We start from the raw sequence: 18,549 nt of genomic DNA, 5'->3' as shown, positions 1-18,549 counted from the left end.
TCTTAAAAAAAAAAAAAAAGAATTCTAAGACCAAATGTTCAATCTACTGTGTGGATGGAATAAAAATATTTTCCAACATGCAAGGCCTCAAAATATTCATTCTTCCTCAGAAAGCAATAGATTTCCTCTATCAAAATGAAAGGAAGTCTCTCTCTGAAGAGAAGTAAAATAATGAAACCATTGCCTCAAATACCATGAACTTGGTGAGAGAACCTCTGGGTTCTCTCAGGCTGAATGCAGCCCAGGGTAAGCCCACTGTAAACTACCACCAAGAGTCCAAATTCCTTACCCCTTACCTGATGTCTCTCACTACCTTCCCCAAACTCATTCACTCCCCAGACACAGAAACACTCCCAAGCATTTGTCTAAGGCAGGTAGTAAAGAGCAATGAAAAGGGTTAAACTTTTTACTACTGAAAACACCTTTTTAAAGCTAATTTTTTAACCCAAATGAGACTCCAAAACTGAAGGGACAAGGAACAATAATGAAATAACTGTGTATGTTATATATGTAATTTAAAAGTCCTGTAGAAGAGGCAATCTATCTGTCAAAACAATCAGAGAGCCTTTGAAAATTATAGGAACATTATAGCTAGAAAACTGATAGCTATGAAGTTTCTAAGTGAACTTCTAAACTCTAAACCACCTTTCCCTTGGTTTCATGAATTTTATTTCAAAATTTCACTTGAAGCTTATTCTGTTGTTGTGGACTACTGCTCTTAAGTTCCACCTGAAAAAATATATTTCTCATTTTAATAAACCTAGCACATGAGGCATCAGTATCTCCTGCCACAATTGCCTTCAATGCTTCCACTTCATGTTTTGGTCTCCTTACCAGCTTGCAAGTCTCTATGTCTTCGTTTGGCCTGAACTAATTGTGCCCACAACTCTGCCTCTAATTTTCTCCTTCTTTCCTGGAATTCTGCTACCTCATCCTCAGCTTCCTGCAAGCTAATCAGAAACAAAGTAGGAAAGATAACTATAGTAAAAACCATGAGTTTTACATAAATGAGAGATTCCTTTTAAACAAAATTATTAATACTATGGTTTTAATTCTCAAATATTTCTATACCCAACTCTAAAACTTCAATGAAGTAAAAGATCTCTACACATGCATTCCACACGCATACACATAAATGACAATAACATGCATAGAACCCTAAGTATCTTCTTACGCCCACTAAGAAACAATATATTATCCTATATCATCAAAGAGATTACAGACTAGAGATTTTCATGGAAATACCTCTTGGCTTGGATTCTTGTTGGCAACACTGATGGGACCTTAAAACTCAATTTAGAGTTGCTATGTTAGTGAGTCCATAACCTCCAGAGGGGACAGTTATGAAGCCCAGATCCCTGGGTGTCAGTTATACACACACTCAATCATTCTGCCTACCCACAGAAGTTTATAACTCCATCCTGTGATCCTTTGAATGGATTTTGCCCTTTTTTTGCTCTCAATTCATATTCTGCTTAGTTCTCAAGACTTTTGATGTTGTCACACACCTACAAATTTCTCACTCACTTCTTTGGCCTACAGAACTCCCATGGAGGATACAAGGATGAGCCTGAGTTCTGGGGATCTCTCACTGCTGGGTCTGGGCATGACACACCAACTACTTATTCAAGAGCAATACAGCTTTATCTTCCTGAGTAGCAGTCAATGGGTAATGCTTTAAGATGGACAAAAAAACCAAGACACAGAAATACTGTATTACTTAGAGAATTAAAAAAAGTTTCAATGGATTCCCCTGTGGCGCCCAAAGCACATAGACCATATACTGCTGGGTGTGCTCAGCTGTCTCTGGCAGGTTAAGGAAGAAGCTGGAAATGTGATGGCCTCTGGGGAGGCAACTCGGTGGTCAGGGTTCAGGAGGAAATGGAACTTACTTTAGCCCTTGAATACCTTTTTTACTCCTTAAGCTTTGACTTTTCCCATGTATTTCATTAGGTTTTCCATGAAAAAGTCATCCCAACCCCTCAAGAATGCTGGTCCCCTTAGAACCGCTGGAAAGCACGTGTGTCTCCGCACAGACTAGTTCGCTTCTCTTAAAGGTGTTGTCCTGACGCTGGATCCTCCCTACCTCTCTGCCGCTGCCCTCACCTCCCAGAGGCCAGCTTTCCAGACAGAGCTCCCACGCGGGCGCTCCGCCTCGGGGTCCCAGAGCCTGGGAAAAGGGCGGGTCCCGAGCAATGGCCCCTCCTAGAGCGCCCAGGTGCTCGACTCAGTGCACTCGGGCGATCTCGGGAAGAAGCCCCAGCAGCGAAGCTTGGGAGGCGAGGGCTGGAATCCAATGAAAAGGGCGCGGACGGGGAGGGGCTTGCCAAAAGCCCTTGAAATGAGGCCCTGGCCTCGCCGCAACTGCGGCAGCTGGTCCTAACCTCGGCCTTCGGGTTGGCAGCCGCACAGCCGCTACCAGCAAGGCCTGCTGCAGCATGGCCACTCCCAGGCGGTTTCCGACGCTCGTGCAGCTGGAGCAGCGAGAAGGGACGCTATTCACGGTGCTCGGTAACCTCACCAAGCAGCCCTACTGGTTCCACTCCGAGTACCTGAAGAGTCCGAAGGCGGTTCACCTCGAGGCCTGGCTGGTGGAAGCGATCTTCGGTGAGTGGGTGAGAGGGGTGCCAATGCGGTCTTTCCCTCTCCTCTCCCCAGGGCAAGCCTCTCCACTGGCCCTAGCCGCAATCCAGCGCTGCCTCCTCCCGCAGCCTTCTCCTCCCAAATCCCACCCCTCACAGCCTCTTTGCTTCCTGCGCAGGCCGGGGAGGAGAGCACATCCCACACGTCGAGTGTGTGTCGCAGACCCTGCTTCACGTTAATCGGTGGGACCCCGAGGGCGAGGCTGAGATCTTGATATTTGGTCGGTCTTATTACCAGAAAGATGTATCCAAGATGATCATGAATTTGGCTGACTACCACCGCCAACTCCGGGCACAAAGTACGGAACCAGATAAATAGGGGCACCCTGGGCAGGCCAGGGTTCCTTGGGAGGGATCCTGATTGATGCTTTCTGGATGAAACCGAGCAGCGGTCTCATCCTCTCAGTCCGTCCAGGAGAGAGATTTCTTCTTGCAAGGGGATCTAGAAGGCCAAATTGACCTCAAATTCCAGACCCCAAACCCCCAGCCCATACGCATGAATCCTTTTGTGGAAAGAATATGGGGACACGGGTAAAGTCTCCACACTGTTCTTCTTCCAGGCTCAGAGAAGGTCCCTGCCCAGGACGCAGCGACCCAGCGGTCCCCCCAGGCTGCCCGAGAGGCCGCAACCCAGCGGTCCCCTGACGTTGCCCGGGAGACGGCGACCCAGAGCTCCCCGAAGACTGCCCGGGAGGCGGCGACCCAGAAGTTCCCCGACACTGCCCGGGAGACGGCGACCCAGAAGTTCCCCGACACTGCCCGCGAGGCGGCGACCCAGAGTTCCCCGAAGGCGGCCCGCGAGGCGGCGACCCAGAGTTCCCCGAAGCGGGCCCGCGAGGCGGCGACCCAGCGGTCCCCGAAGGCGGCCCGCGAGGCGGCGACCCAGAGTTCCCCGAAGGCGGCCCGCGAGGCGGCGACCCAGAGTTCCCCGAAGGCGGCCCGCGAGGCGGCGACCCAGAGTTCCCCGAAGCGGGCCCTTGAGGCGGCGACCCAGAGTTCCCCGAAGGCGGCCCGCGAGGCGGCGACCCAGCGGTCCCCCGGCGCAGCCCGCGAGGCGGCGACCCAGCGGTCCCCCGGCGCAGCCCGCGAGGCGGCGACCCAGCGGTCCCCCGGCGCAGCCCGCGAGGCGGCGACCCAGCGGTCCCCCGGCGCAGCCCGGGAGGCGGCGACCCAGCGGTCCCCAGAGGCTGCCCGCGAGGCGGCGACCCAGCGGTCCCCCGGCGCAGCCCGGGAGGCGGCGACCCAGCGGTCCCCCGAGGCTGCCCGGGAGGCGGCGACCCAGCGGTCCCCCGAGGCTGCCCGGGAGGCGGCGACCCATTGGTCCCCCGAGGCTGCCCGGGAGGCGGAGACCCAGCGGTCCCCGGACGCTACCCAGGGCCCGGTTACCAGGTCATAAAAGCACTCGGGGCCTGGGAGCAGGAGCCAGGCAAAGATAAAGTGGAAGACCTTACTGCAGCTCTATTCATCTAAGTCCTGCTTCCTTATGCAGAAGCTGGGGAAAGAATGGTGTGGGTACTTATTGGTCCCCGCCCCCATGTTAAAAGTTTGCAAACACTGATCTAAAGAGTTCTAATAAAGAATTGAAGTTCCCTAATAAATAATTGAATTTCTCTAGCGTCTATTAATTGGCAGGTAAAAGGGGAGGGAGAGGCCTTTCCTCCAGCAGCCAGTATCTGCCCTAGGCTGCTCTCTACCTAGATGCAGGTGAGACCTCTTGGTTTTCTAGCAGCCCGAGGCAGCACTCTTCCCAGCCACCGGCTGGTGCTTCCCTCGTGCTCTTTAACCGCAAGAATCTGGTTTTGCCGGTTAAGAGACTTCTCCAGCCCATCGAGTCCGTCCTCGATGGAAAACTTCTTAAAGCGTGTGGTGTTTTTACCCTAGTTGATGTGGGATGAGAAAACTTGGTTCCAACCCGATTCACGTGGCTGGATATATCGTGGCACCGGAAGCAGCCCCCGACTTCCCAGCTCCTACACCTGACGACGAGGAAGGGGGAAATTGGGAGAAGGAGCCAGGACTCCCCTGCTGTTGTCCTCAAGTCTTGTGGGGGTCATCCCACCTTCAGCGAGGTTTGCTGCAAGTGAGACACCAGCAGTGCTGGTGATTCTTCCCTTAGTAACCGCAGCAGCGGGGAGTCCTGGCGCAGGATGATGGCTAGTCCTCTTTGCCACTTTTTTCTTTTTAACTGAAATATATTTGACATATAACGTGTAAATTTAAGCTGTACATGTTAATTTGATATATTTACATATTATAATGATTGCCTTTGTAGTGATAATTAGCAGCTCTATCATTTTGGCTTCCTGCTCTACTCCTGGCAGCTGGAACTCCAGTGCCAGACTCGCAGAAGGAAGCAAACTGTTAACAGCTGGGTGCTAAGATAAAGAACCAACACGCAGCAATGTTTGGTTATGAAAATTTTCATTTAAAAAGTTCAAGGTAACTGGGGCATCTGGGTGGCTCAGTTGGTTAAAGGTATGCCTTAGACTGAGGTCATGATCTCCAGGAACTTGGATCAAGCCCCCCACCTCCGGCTCCCTGCCTAGCAGGGGGTCGGGGGGTGATCTGCTTCTCCTTCTTCCTCTGCCCCCCCTCTTGCTCTCTCTCTCTCAAATAAATGAAATCTTTTTAAAAAATTCAAGGAAATCTAAAGACCAAGGGAGTGGAGTATATCATGTACCCTTTAGTCACCACTAACAGATGACCGCTCCAGTTTTAAATAAGCACTTAGAAATAAAATGCAAAGCTGAATTTATAGTAGTTTATTAATTATTTTTAGAAGAAGCAAAGAAAAGCCTAGGTAGAGTGAACTTCAAACATTTAAGACTCAAAAACAATACAGACTCAGTTTCAGTTGAAGCCACATCAGAGTAGAACGAAGACTCGATGTTGACTCTTTCCTTCTAAGTAGTACCCATATGACAACGTCAGATTTTCTCCTTTACAAGAGATTACTGGCAGCAGATACAAGCCATAGGAGTCCATGACTATTCTGAAATTGAGACAAAAATATCCTATACATACCCACAGAGACTTGTCTGAGATGATTTTGTGAAAGAAGAAAATGGTAAGTTGGAGATTAGAACCAAGAAAAGAAGGGAGGTTGAACTTGAAATAAAAGCATTTAGGTGTGATGACACTTATGTAAAATTCTCTATGCATATCGGGGCGCCTGGGTGGCTCATTCATTAAGTGTCTGCCTTCAGCTCAGGTCATGATCCCGGGGTCCTGGGATCGAGCCCCGCATGGAGCCCCGCATCGGGCTCCCTGCTCCGCGGGAAGCCTGCTTCTCCCTCCCCCAGTCCCCGTTTGTGTTCCCTCTCTCGTTGTGTCTCTGTCAAATAAATAAAACCTGTAAAAAAAAAAAATTCTCTATGCATATCAAGTGTTGGTTTTTTAAAAATCTATTATTTAATCCAGAAGGGCAATATCAGAGTAAATAAAGAACAAATGTTCAATGAGAAAAAGGAAGAAACCTATTAGACTCCTCTCAAAGGAGGGCATGAAGCAGTGCCACCTGAGTTTTCACCCAGTTCAAGGTTCCCAGAGCTCCCCATCTGCTCTTTTCAACCTATTCTCTTACAGGAAAACACTTTGAACAGTTTCACTAGTACTTTTACATAATTGCACATACTTTTTTTTCTTTCAGCAACTTGATTTTCCTAAGAGTACACTTTAATTTAACCCCTTCCTTGCTACTGGTTGATTAGTTTCCCAAATTTCTCAATTACAAACTGCTGCACTGATTTTTCTACTTGTGTCTTCATGTCTATGTTGAAATTTTTTTAAAGATTTTATTTATTTGACAGAGACAGTGAGTGAGAGCACGAGTTGGGGTGGGGGGAGAGTGGAGGCAGGAGGAGAGAAGCAGCAGACTCCGGGCCCCACGTGAGGCTTGATCCCAGTACCCTGAGATCACAACCTGAGCTGAAGGCAGACACTTAACCAACTGAGTCACCTAGGCGCCCTTATGTTGGAATATTCCTATAGAAGTCTTCGTAGAAATAGAACTGCTGGGTTAAAGAATGAGCACCTTTAAAATTGAGATCATTCGCTTGATCTCAGCTCAGGTCTTGATCTTATTTATTTATAAATAAAATTAAATTGTTATATTGCCAAACTGCCCTACAAAATGACCATACCGATTTATTTTCCCACTACAAGATATGAAAGTTATTTTCACTATATTTACCCAAATTTAATGTTACCAATTTTATGTACGCATGTGTCACTTTTCTGTTTTTTTCAATACCTATCCCACTGTTTTAACTATGTAACTTTATAGAATGTTTTAATATTTGAAAGGACAAGCTTACTCTCACTGTTCAATTTGCAGTCTTGGTCATTTGTTTTCCAGATGAAGCAACTTATTTATTTTTTAATTTTAGTTAATATATAGTGCAATGTTGGTTTCAGAATTCAGTGATTCGTTACTTACATAAAACATCCAGTGCTCATCCCAGCAAGTGCCCTCCTTAATACCCATCATCCATCTAGCCCATCCCCCATGCCCACCACCTACCTCCATCAACCCTCAACCCTGTTGTTCTCTATCATTAAGAGTCTCTTATGGTTTGTTTCCTTCTCTCTCTCTTTTTCCTTCCCCCCTTCTCATATGTTTATCAGTTTTGTTTCTTAAATTCCACATGCGAGTGAGATCATATGGTATTTGTTTCTCTGACTAATGTAGTGTGTTTAGCATAACACACTCTAGCTCCATCTATGTTGTTGCAAATAGCAAGATTTCAGTCTGATGGCTGGGTAATAGTCCATTCTGTATAAATACCACATCTTCTTTATCCATTCATCTGTCAGTGGACATTTGGGCTCTCTCCATAGTTTGGCTGTTGTTGATAATGTTGCTATAAACATTGGGGTGCATGTAGCCCTTCAAATCTGTATTTTTGTATCCTTTGGGTAAATACCTAGTAGTGCAATTGCTGGATCATAGGTAGTTCTATTTTTAACTTTTTGAGGAAACTCCATACTGTTTTCCAGAGTGGCTGCACCAGCTTGCATTCCCACCAACAGTGCAAGAGGGTTCCCCTTTCTCTGCATCCTCACCAATACCTGTTGTTTCTTGTGTTGTTAATTTTAGCCATTCTGACACATGTGAGGTGATATCTCATTGTAGATTTTATTTGCATTTTCCTTATGATGGGTGATGTTAAGCATCTTTTCATGTGTCTGTTGGCCATTTGTATGTATGTCTTCTTTGGAGAAATGTCTGTTCATGTCTTCTGCCCACTTCTTGACTGGATTATTTGTTTTTGGGGTATTGAGTTTGAGAAGTTCTTTACAGATTTTGGATACAAACCCTTTATCAGAAATGTCATTTGCAAATACCTTCTCCCATTCCGTGGGCTGCCTTTGAGTTTTGTTGACTGTTTCCTTCTCTGTGGAGCTTTTTATCTTGATGAAGTCCCAACAGTTCATTTTTGCTTTTATCTCCCTTGCCTCGGGCACATGTCTAGTAAGAAGTTGCTAAGGCCAAAGTCAAAGAGGTTGCTGCCTGTATTCTCTGGGATTTTGATGGTTTCCTGTCTCACATTTAGGTCTTTCATTCGTTTCAAATTTATTTTTGTGTATGGTGTAAGAAAGTGGTCCAGTTTCATCTGCATGTTGCTGTCCAGTTTTCCCTACACCATTTGTTGAAGAGACTATCTTTTTGCCATTGGATATTCTTTCCTGCAGATGAAGCAACTTACTAAAAAACAGAAAATTGGTTGAGGGAAAAGGCATATACTTCCAAAATACTGGGTTTGTTCTATTAAGGTACACTCATTTCTTTCTTTAAACTATATGCACATTGTATTTGCATGAAAGAGTATATTTTAGGTGGTGAATTAGAAGGGAAGATTGTTTGGAAACTGAGACCCAAGGCAGTCAGTGAAAAGGTTGTCAAGGAACAAAAGCAAAACTACAGAAGTCTGGAAACAATGACATTTGTTTGTACATTTTGCAGGTAAACCTCCTGAGGGCCAGTAAAGAGATCCGTCTGTACAGTTTTTGAATAGGCTGACTAGAGACATCAAAGAAAAAAGTTCAGTGTTGATAGAATCCGTAGAAAACTTTTGAGGTTAGCTGTGGATCACATATGGTAGCCTATCGCAAGATCTTCCTGCAGCTCCACTTGAGTTAAGCCAGGTTGGCACTACTGATCAGAATCTCTCAATTTCACACTTTTGATCAAAACAATGCCTTTTTAAACATCACTAAGAGTGGGACAAACAAAACATGTGCCTCCTGATTTATCTAGTATTGTTGCTAAAAATACATAATCTAGAGCTCACATGAGGAAACATCAAAAACAAAAGGATTTATAAGCGAGAGAAAGAGAAAACTGCAGACTGTCTGAGAACAGTGAATCCTGCTCACACATTTTGGGGGCAGGATAAACTGGTTGACAGCAAGTAGTTTAGCCTGGACAGTGTCTTCGAGTGAACTCACTAAAGGTATAAAAGAATACAATTTCAGTTGTTTATGGATTCTCTGGAAAACCTTGAGAATTTAGCTGTGGAGCATATGTAACAGACTATCTCTGTTATATCTGCCTATATACTTCTGTTAGTAATTTAAACTTAGTAAATATATAGCTTCACTATTTACCTCATCAGAATTTTTCACTAGACAGGCAGGAAAAATCTTAGGTACAACCTTCCCAGATCCTTCTGAAGCACCTGTATAACCAGGCTTTAAGAAGAACTCTCATCTTACAGTATCCCCCCCTAAAAAAGTGGTTGTGACTATAATTGTAACTGCATTAGTTTTTTATTTTTTAAAAGATTTTTATTTATTTGAGAGAGAGCGTGTGCACACAAGCAGCGGGGAGGGACAGAGGGAGAGGGAGAAGCAGACTCCCCACTGAGCAGGGAGCCCGATGCAGGGTTCGATCCCAGGACCCTGAGATCATGAACTGCGCCGAAGGCAGACACTTAACTGAGCCACCCACGCGCCCCTGCATTTTTAGATTAATCTGAGAACTGACCACATCTATCAACACTTGCACTTTGCTATCTGAGAAGGTAGCGTCTCTATTTATTCAGTCGTTATTCCTTCCTCCTTCCTTCCCTCTCCTCCAAGTGTTGTCATTGATTTTAGGCTTTGTCCTTTTTATGTTTAGTCACAGATATGTCAGTTAAAGGAATAAAGTTTCTCATTTTCTCAGAAATAATTTTTCGTTAATCTGAAGTAGAATAAATTGGGACTTTATAACCCCTAAGGCAACAAATAAAAAATTTTTAAAAAGTTATTTAAATGGCATATCAAAATTTATTTATATAACACAAGATGGAGGAAAAAACCAAAGACATAGGAAATAAATACCAAAATGGCAGACCAGACATAAATCCAATCATATTGATAATCATATTAAATTTAAGTAGACTAAATCCTCCAGTCAAAACTCAGAGGTATTCCAACTAGAGAAGCCAGACTCAAAAGGCTATATTTTATATTATTCTATTTATACCAAATGTTCAGAGAAGGCAACTTTGCAGAGACAGAAAGTAGATTGAGGCTAGAGACAGTGATAATTGACTACAAAGGGGAACAAGGGAATTTTCTGGAGTGAAGGAAATGTTGAAAAACTGCTCTGTGGTGATGGTGGAACAACTCACAAATTTACTAAAGAAAACTGAGTTGTTCATTCAAAATTTTATAGTATGTAAATTGTAACCAATTAAACAACTAATTTTTTTTTAAGATTCTATTTATTTATTTGACAGAGAGAGACACAGCGAGAGAGGGAACACAAGCAGGGGGAATGGGAGAGGGAGAAGCAGGCTTCCCACTGAGCAGGGAGCCCGATGTGGGACTCGATCCCAGGACTCTGGGATCATGACCTGAGCCAAAGGCAGACACTTAACGACTGAGCCACCCAGGCGCCCCAACAACTAAATTTTTTTTAAATTGAGTGCAATAGCACTAATACCCAAATTCTCCAAAATGAAAATTCTGACAATTGACAAAGATGTAGAGCAATTCAAAATCTCATACATTGCTAGAAGGAATGTAAATTGGTTCAATCACCTTGGCAATTTGAACTTGTGCACATCCTATAACCCAGCAATTCCAATACTAGATATATGCTCAATAGAAATGCATATACGCATGCACCAAGTCATGTATAAGAACTTTCAAGAGTAGCACTCTTCATTATAAGCCCAAACAGGAAACAACCAAAATGTACATAGAATAGAAAACTAAATTATGGTTTACTCATACAACACTCGTAATATGGCTAAATCTTACAGTAATTCCATTTATATTTAAGTCAAAATAGTAGTTATCCCTGGGGAGGGTGCAAATGGAGGCTACTGGAGTACCGGTAGTTTCTTCTCTGGGTGCTGGCTAAATGGATGTGTTCCCTTTATACCGTCTGATGGATCTTTTCACACTTTGAATGTGTGTGTTTTTGTATGAATGCTATGTATCCATAAAATGTTTACTAAAATAATAGAAAAAATAAAATAGAAAAATATTTGGAGTAATGGAAAGCTACTTGAAGGTAACACGGGCAGTGAGATTTTTGAGTAATTATTTTAATACTTTATATATTGCCTTATTTTTAAAAAATATTGAGCATGTAAGTACATTTACCATCAGAAAAGTCAATAATGGGACTACTAGGTGGCTCAGATGGTTAAACATCTGCCTTCGGCTCAGGTCATGATCCCAGAGTCTGGGATGGAGTCCCACATGCATGCAAGGGGCTCCTTGCTCAGCAGGGAGCCTGCTTCTCCCTCTGCCTGCTACCCCCCCCCTGCGTGTACTCTCTCTCTTTGACAAATAAAATCTTAAAAAGAAAGAAAAGTCAATAATGCTGAGATGGTGTTCTGAACAAAAGATTCACAACAGCTGTGTTTCAGCTTTGAAAAGGAAAGAAAACTTTATTATTATTATAAAACCTAATAGAAACAGGAGAGGAAAGGAATCTACACATGGATGGAGGTAATAGTAGGCAATGAGTGAGAATAAGGCAAAGTTACATCAAACTGGGTACTTAACAACATCCAACCTCAACAGCAAGGGAACCCGGTGGAAACAGGTTGGAGTCCCAATTGAGAGGCCTGGATGGAGCATCCTCCCCTCAGGTGAGACTTCCAACTGACCATCCCCATAAGGGCCATATTTACAGGGCAAATAACAGGGTTTGAAATGAAACATTTGTTCACCTATGTGCAGTTTGGATCGAACCTGCTTGGCATTTCTGGCCTAAGGCACCTCAGGGGTGATGGGACCAGGGCAGAGCCCCAGCACAGACAGACATGGGTACAGTCAAAGGGGAGGACCCAGGTGATGGTGCTGGAGAGCCATGATCTTTGAGTCTCTATGGGATGAGGATCAAATTGCATATATTAGTGGGAGAAAGTTTCTGTTGACAAAGTCAAAAGAGAAAAACCAAGTGTTGGGTTTGGAGCTGTCACACGTGAACAGAACAAAGCAAAAAACAGTTATTTAAAAAAAGAAAAGTCAATGCTATTTTTATTTTGGATGTGGTACCAATAAATAGCTCTATTCTAACAACTTGTTAGAAAAAAGTCTTATCCCTCAATAGAAGAACAAATACTGTTCATTCTTTACAGTTGAGAGGTTTATTCCAATTCCTCTTAAAAAGATATAAAAACTTGGGGTGCCTGGGTGGCTCAGTCGTTAAGCATCTGCCTTCGGCTCAGGTCATGATCTCAGGGTCCTGGGATCAAGCCCCGCATGGGGCTCCCTGCTCAGCGGGAGGCCTGCTTCTCCCTCTCCCACTCCCCCTGCTTGTGTTCCCTCTCTCACTGCATCTCTCTCTGTCAAATAAATAAAATCTTTAAAAAAAGAAAAACTATGAGAAATGAGTCTAAATCTGGGTGTGGAAAAAAAGAGCCAGTGGAAAAGTATAAAGGATTTGGATCCTGGAATCAATGTTCTGGTTCAAATCTCACCCATCCATCCCCACATCCTAGCTCTGTAACCTTAGCAAGCTAATCATGGCTTATTTAGGTACTTGGCACAGGGCCTGGTATGTGATACAAATTCAAATAACTAGCTAATATTACCACCAAATTCTGAAAAGTAGAATGACAGCGCTACTCTTTTTATTAAAAAGTTATGAAGGGGGACACCTGAGTGGCTCAGTTGGTTAAGCATCTAGACGCCTTTGGCTCAGGTCATGATCACAGGGTCCTGGGATCGAGTCTTGCATTGGGCTCCCTGCTCAGGGGGTGAGCCTGCTTCTCCTTCTGCCTCTGCCCCTCCCCTGCTTGTGCGCTCTCTCTCTCTCTCTCAAATAAATCGAGTCCCACATCGGGCTCCTTGCTCAGCAAGGAGGCTGCTTCTCCCTCTGCCTGCCACTCCCACTGCTTGTGCACTTGCTCTCTCTGACAAATAAATAAAATCTTTTTTTTTTTTAAAGATTTTATTTATTTGAGAGAGAGAGAGAAACAGCATGCCAGGGGAGAGGGTCAGAGGGAGAAGCAGAAGAGAAGTCCCAGGAGCAGTCGCCTAACCAACTGGCACCCCCAAATAAATAAAATCTTAAAGAAAAAAGTTATGAAGATAGTAAAAATGCTGTATCAGCACATGGTGCACAGAAAAACCATACTAAATGTTTTAGTTTGCTAGGGCTGCCATAACAAAGTAACAGACCGGGAGGCTGAAACAACAGATATTTATTTTCTCAAAGATCTGGAGGCTGGAAGTGTCATCATAGTTGGTTTCTTCTGAGGCCTCTCCCCTTCGCCGGCAGATAGCTGCCGTCTTGCTGTCTCCTCACATGATCTTCTCCATGCACCCACCTATCTGTGTGCATATTTCCTCTTCCCATAAAGACCCAAGTCATATTTGGGAAGGGCCCACCCATAGGACCTTATTTCATTTTAATTACCTCTTTAAAGGCCTCTCCAAGTACAGTCACATTCTGAGGTACTAGGGGTTAGGGTTTCAACATGTTAGTGCATATAAAGGATGAAAAATGTGCAGGATAATTTAGTAATTTAATTCTGGATAATTTTTAGAAAATTAGAATGTTTTAAGCATAACCCTCTGCCTCCAAATAGCAGTAAAACAATGTTCAATGGCTTTGTGGATTTCCCACTAGAAATAACCTGTAGGAATATTTTGTCAAATTTCTGCAGAAGGAGAAAAAGCAGGAGTACCTAAGCTTAAAAGTAAGGGGTTGGGAGGAGGGGGAAATCACACAGAAAACATAATTAGTTTAACTATATAAAATGAAAATTTCTCATATACAAAAAATTTGAGAAGGAAAGGGGTAGAAAATACCGGTTATAACAGACTATTATTTGTTACAAAAGCTTGTACAGATAATAAAAATCCATATCTTCAAAGTTTAAAGAATATAGGAATGAGTAAAGAAAAATGTAAAAGGATTTTATAAAAATGTGAAGCAAAATAGGAAAATGTTCAATATCACTTGTAATCAAAGCAGCACATTTTAAGACTTGTGCAGGGCACCTGGGTGGCTCAGTTGGTTAAGGCTCCAACTCTTGATATCGGGTCGTGATCTCAGGGTAGTGGGATCCAGCCCCAATTCTGTCTCTGCGCAACTCAAGTCTCCTTGGGATTCATTCTCTCTCCCTCTGCACCCCCCCACCTGTGCACACGCTCTAAACAAATAAGTAAAATCTTTAAAATTAAAAGACTTGTTCATGTGTGTTTACAACCCTTGCAAACAGACAGAATCCATTACGCATAGGGGTGAAGAAACTTCATGAGTTAAATCAATTCCAACCCTGTGCTGAAGCCATAGAGCTCTTGACAACCTCTCTCCCAAGAATCCGGCTTCCTGAAAGTGGAGACAGCAAGAGGTTGGGGCTGTTTTGCACAAATTGGTCATAGCATGGTAATGAGTAATGGAAAAACAGCCCAGTTCATGCAGGGCACCTGTGCAGGCCTCAGAGGAAAATGAGACAGCTGGCTTGGTGGCAGGATGCCTTCCAACAGCCAAGCTGTCAAGGACCCTGGCTGCTCTCTGGTAAATCACAATGCTAACAGAATACATAACTGATTGCCTCAGCTTTTGTGTTGGAGCACCCACCCATGTGCAGGGAGGAAGCCTCCACTCCAAGAAGAAAATGCACATTAGGTGCTACCCAGAGGCCAAACCACCAACTTTAAAGTGAGAGCCTCAGAGGAGAAGCACTGGCATTACCTATGAGCTTATTAGAAATGCAAATTCATGGGCCTGTGCTTGAGGGCCTGACTCTGGCCATAAAATCATAAAAGGGTTAGTAGATTCAAAATGATAGAGGCAAAGGAAAAAACAAAAATAAAACCACTACCTATCAGCCTTTTACCCACCCCTCACATCAAGGCATGAATGAACAGAATCAATCTTTTATATATTTGCTTAATTTTAAGTGAGCAAAGATCTTTAAGCCATTGGACAAAAAGGAAATTCATTTACTAGAATGGCACTACAAACTCACTTTTGCATCAAAATAATCAAAGCACTATCCATCAAGACACAGGAAAAAAAAGAATGCAGAGATTTATGGATACTTGCTTCTCTCCAACTTTAGTAGTAGAAGCAGGACTGTTTCTCACAATGCTCCTGAAAATACTTATGCAACAGGATGCTGGGGGGCCTGGGGACCTGATGCACCCGCCTTCAAGAACTCCTCAAGTTGTTTCATCTTCTCAGCTGGATAAGGAAAAATGCTTTCTGTTCCAAACTACTCCATCATTGAAGGGAGTGAGGGAGGAGGGGAGGTGCTAGCAGCATCACTTCTCAGGTGGAGGCTCTGAACCTGAGATGTGGAAACAGTGGTGAAACCAAGCTGAGGCTGCATGGGCAGTGAATGTGTTAGATCTGTTTACGTTCCCAAGGTCCCACTTGGGACTCCTCTTACAAAGGGATGCCCAGGGGCTGCATGCAGAACACTGCAGTTAGGAAACTGCAAAAAGTTTTGGTAAGGTAATAAAGGCTGGAAGAAAGCCTGGTACAGCCAGGTGGTTCACTGGTGGCTCCCTCCACATGCAGGTTTTTAGAGACCCTCACCTCGGGCACGATGTTTCTGGTGCCAGGATGCCAGGCTCAGGAGCACGCTCTTCACCCGATTTTGTACACCGGGCCGTCCGAAGATGGTGATTTCAACCAAGTCCCCAGAGTTAACTATGTCCACCGTCAGCAGGACTTGGCTCATCCACTCCATTTCTGGAATTATGGCTCGGTCTGGGCCTAAACAGGAAAAGAGAGACTCTGAGGGGAAGCATGGTCGAAGGTGAGTAGGAGCTAAATTTGAAGGGAATTCTGGCCGGAGAAGGGAAGAGCTGGAAGGTGGGCATCATGGCATCAAAGGTGGCCTGCAAATCCGGCAGAAACTGTTGAGAGTTGCTCTGCGGGGTCTCTCTCCTCTTGGACTGGAGGGGAGTCATACCACTAGCACCCCTGGGGTGGCTCACCGAAGATCGAGTCAGCCAGCCATGCCTCCAGGTAAAACACCAGTGGGTCTCTCAGTTCCTGCACAGGAAACCACCACGGCCGGGTGCGAATCCGCGGTGGTGGAAGTGGTGACCTGAGCAGACTGTCCAGGGACTGGGCGGGCGTCCATTCATCTCCCTGGGCCTTAGCAACACCTGCGTCGTCGACCATACTAGGTCCAGCAGCCCAAGCAGAGCAACGTCCAGGGAGCGCCGGCGCAACTCCAGTAAGGGGCGAAGCCTGTGCCCCCTTTTACGGTTTCCGGCCAGCCCCGCCTCTTCCTGCGACTCCTCGCCATCCGTTCCGGGTGAGTCGACCTAATTAACACTGGGCGCCCTTCGCAGGTGGCGTTGGGGAGCCAGCCACGCGGGCTTCGTCCCGGATCCTGAACTAGCATTTATTTGAGCTTCAGCTGGCTCTCAGAGGCTATCCGTGATCGTCTCCGCTGAGCCAGGTAGCACTTAGCCTCAAAGGTCCCTGCCCCAGCACACAGCTGATTGATAGCGTGGTTTGGATTGGCGGCCCCGTTGACCCGGACTCACTTTCCGTGCCTGGATTAAGGTTTCTGCGGTACCTTCCAGAGGTAGGTGGATCAGGCTCAGGGCAGGCTCGTCGAATCTACATTTTCTTCCTTCTGCTCCCTGTGTCTCCCAACTCTCCGTTTGGTTAGTACTTCAAAATCCTTCAAGCAAGTGAGTCGTGTTTTAAAATATAAACGTCAGAGGTGGTCATTATAGAACACGTAGGGACTCTAGACAAATCCCGTTTATTTCCAACATCCTAAAACTAGTGTTGATGCACATTTCTTCCCAATGTTCTTAATTTTAGTTAAAAATTTAAATTAGTAAAGATTTCACACAAAGTTATATAACCAATACCTATGTGACAACCCCACCATCGCCCCATTTAACAAGATGTTAACATTTTCCCACATTTGCCTCGCTTCTCTCTTCTTTAAAATAGATAGCACTTAAATCTTTCCTTTCCTTCCCCACAAGAGATCATTGTCCTGAAGCTGGTGTGTATTATCCCATGCATGTTCTACTTTTTCTAGTACATTTCTAGAACTCTTGTTTGGTAATTGTTCTAGAATAGATAGCATATGCTGTGCAAACTATATTTTGTTCTTACAATTAGCTATGATGTGTTTGTTTTAAAAATCTTCTAATGGTCACCAAAACAAATTATGTAATATATGGTGATTAACATAACAATAAAAAATTTAAAAAAATCTTCTAATGGAAAATTTTGATCATTTACAGAAGGCTGATAGTATTAATATCCTGAATTCCCTCATCCACATCATCTAGGCTTCAAAGGTTATCAGATAATCTCGACAAGAGGAGATACTGACTATAACTTCAGTGGATATTTTTATTTCAATTTAATTTTAAAAATCAACATAATATATGCACACTGTAAAACAAAAGTTCTCAAGGATGTAAAATAATATATGAAAGTTCTCCCTTTCAAGTATTCTCCCTCATTCTCTTACTAATCTTTTTCCAATTGTATGTATTGTGAATGTCTTCTTCTAGTTTAAATTGTTTTTTCACGTTAAGGTGTCTTTTGTTAAATAAAAATTTTAATTTCAATATAGTCAAGACTTCTAAGTCTTTATAGTAAGTGCATTCTGTGTCTTGCTTAAGAAATCCTTCTCTGGGGGCGCTTGGGTGGCTCAGTCGTTAAGCATCTGCCTTTGGCTCAGGTCATGATCCCAGGGTCCTGGGATCGAGCCCCTCGTTGGGCTCCCTGCTCAGCGGGAAGCCTGCTTCTCCCTCTCCCACTCCCCCTGCTTGTGTTCCTGCTCTCCCTCTCTCTCTCTCTGTCAAATAAAATCTTAAAAAAAAGAAAGAAATCCTTCTCTGCCCTGAGGTCTAAAGACACTCCCATACTTTTTACTAAGAATTCTGAAGTTTCTAAGTATGTAAATCCTTGAACCATCTGGGGTTAATTTTTTAAACTTGGCATAAGGGATATAATTTCATCGTTTCATAAATTGATAATTTTTTCCTTCAGCCATTCTCTTGAGGATGCATCCAACCTGAGGCCACTTCCAATGATCTTGAAAATTTTCAGACTCCTACATATAACATGAGTTAGCCACAAGGCTGGTTTGTAGTGATTAATTATTAGATCAAGAGAAAGGCAAGATCTAGACATGTTCCTTTGCCATTCCCATCTAGATGGCAAAGTTTATTTCTGATTTAGTTTTATTTTGGAAGTGTAGCTATTAGGGGTCTTAGCTTTGTGCAGAAACTCTATATTAAGTTTCATACATCTAGCAAGCCTTGAGTTTTATTTGCTGACCTCATGCCAGCTTCAAACGGAATTTTTTGAAATTTAGCAGAATCTGCCAAGATGAATCATTCTATTACCTCCAAGGCCTCTTAATTTAACTTTGAGAGGGAGAGGGCATGATTTGAATACTGCTCCAATATTTTCTAGCTCTGTGGCTGAGTGCAAGTTATTTAAGCTCTC

At 44.0% G+C, this 18,549-nt stretch overlaps 2 protein-coding genes across 7 annotated transcripts in view; one reads left to right on the top strand and one right to left on the bottom strand.

The window, feature by feature from the left end:
* The window catches only part of LOC113926224 (oocyte expressed protein), a 43,028-nt gene that overhangs the window by 9,307 nt on the left and 15,172 nt on the right, over positions 1-18,549 (bottom strand). Inside the window, exons 1-3 of one of the 5 annotated variants that reach the window (XM_027600873.1) lie at positions 16,050-16,319; positions 15,646-15,825; positions 5,409-5,634 (exon numbers count right to left, since the gene is read on the bottom strand). In XM_027600873.1, coding sequence (XP_027456674.1) covers positions 5,630-5,634; positions 15,646-15,825; positions 16,050-16,239 — 375 coding nt within the window. In that variant the 5' untranslated portion in view covers positions 16,240-16,319 and the 3' untranslated portion in view covers positions 5,409-5,629. Of the gene's footprint in view, positions 1-5,408; positions 5,635-14,662; positions 15,395-15,645; positions 15,826-16,049; positions 16,320-18,549 lie in introns of those variants that run through there. The other 4 variants (XM_027600872.1, XM_027600871.1, XM_035728364.1 and 1 more) reach the window with 4 other exon arrangements.
* KHDC3L (KH domain containing 3 like, subcortical maternal complex member) lies at positions 2,319-4,227 on the top strand. Of its 2 annotated transcripts, XM_027604054.2 has the most exons (3): positions 2,319-2,607; positions 2,762-2,941; positions 3,203-4,227. In XM_027604054.2, exons 1-3 carry the CDS (start codon positions 2,439-2,441, stop codon positions 4,036-4,038), a joined length of 1,185 nt encoding a protein of 394 aa, XP_027459855.2. In that variant the 5' UTR covers positions 2,319-2,438; the 3' UTR covers positions 4,039-4,227. The 2 variants fall into 2 exon arrangements, with proteins under 2 accessions (XP_027459855.2, XP_035584256.1); XM_035728363.1 differs by lacking the exon at positions 2,762-2,941.

This window comes from Zalophus californianus, chromosome 7 (genome assembly GCF_009762305.2).
Source record: "Zalophus californianus isolate mZalCal1 chromosome 7, mZalCal1.pri.v2, whole genome shotgun sequence".
In the NCBI taxonomy this organism is placed as follows: domain Eukaryota; kingdom Metazoa; phylum Chordata; class Mammalia; order Carnivora; family Otariidae; genus Zalophus; species Zalophus californianus.
The sequence above is the reverse complement of the archived record's forward strand: the minus strand, read 5'-3'. Positions and strand labels throughout refer to the sequence as shown.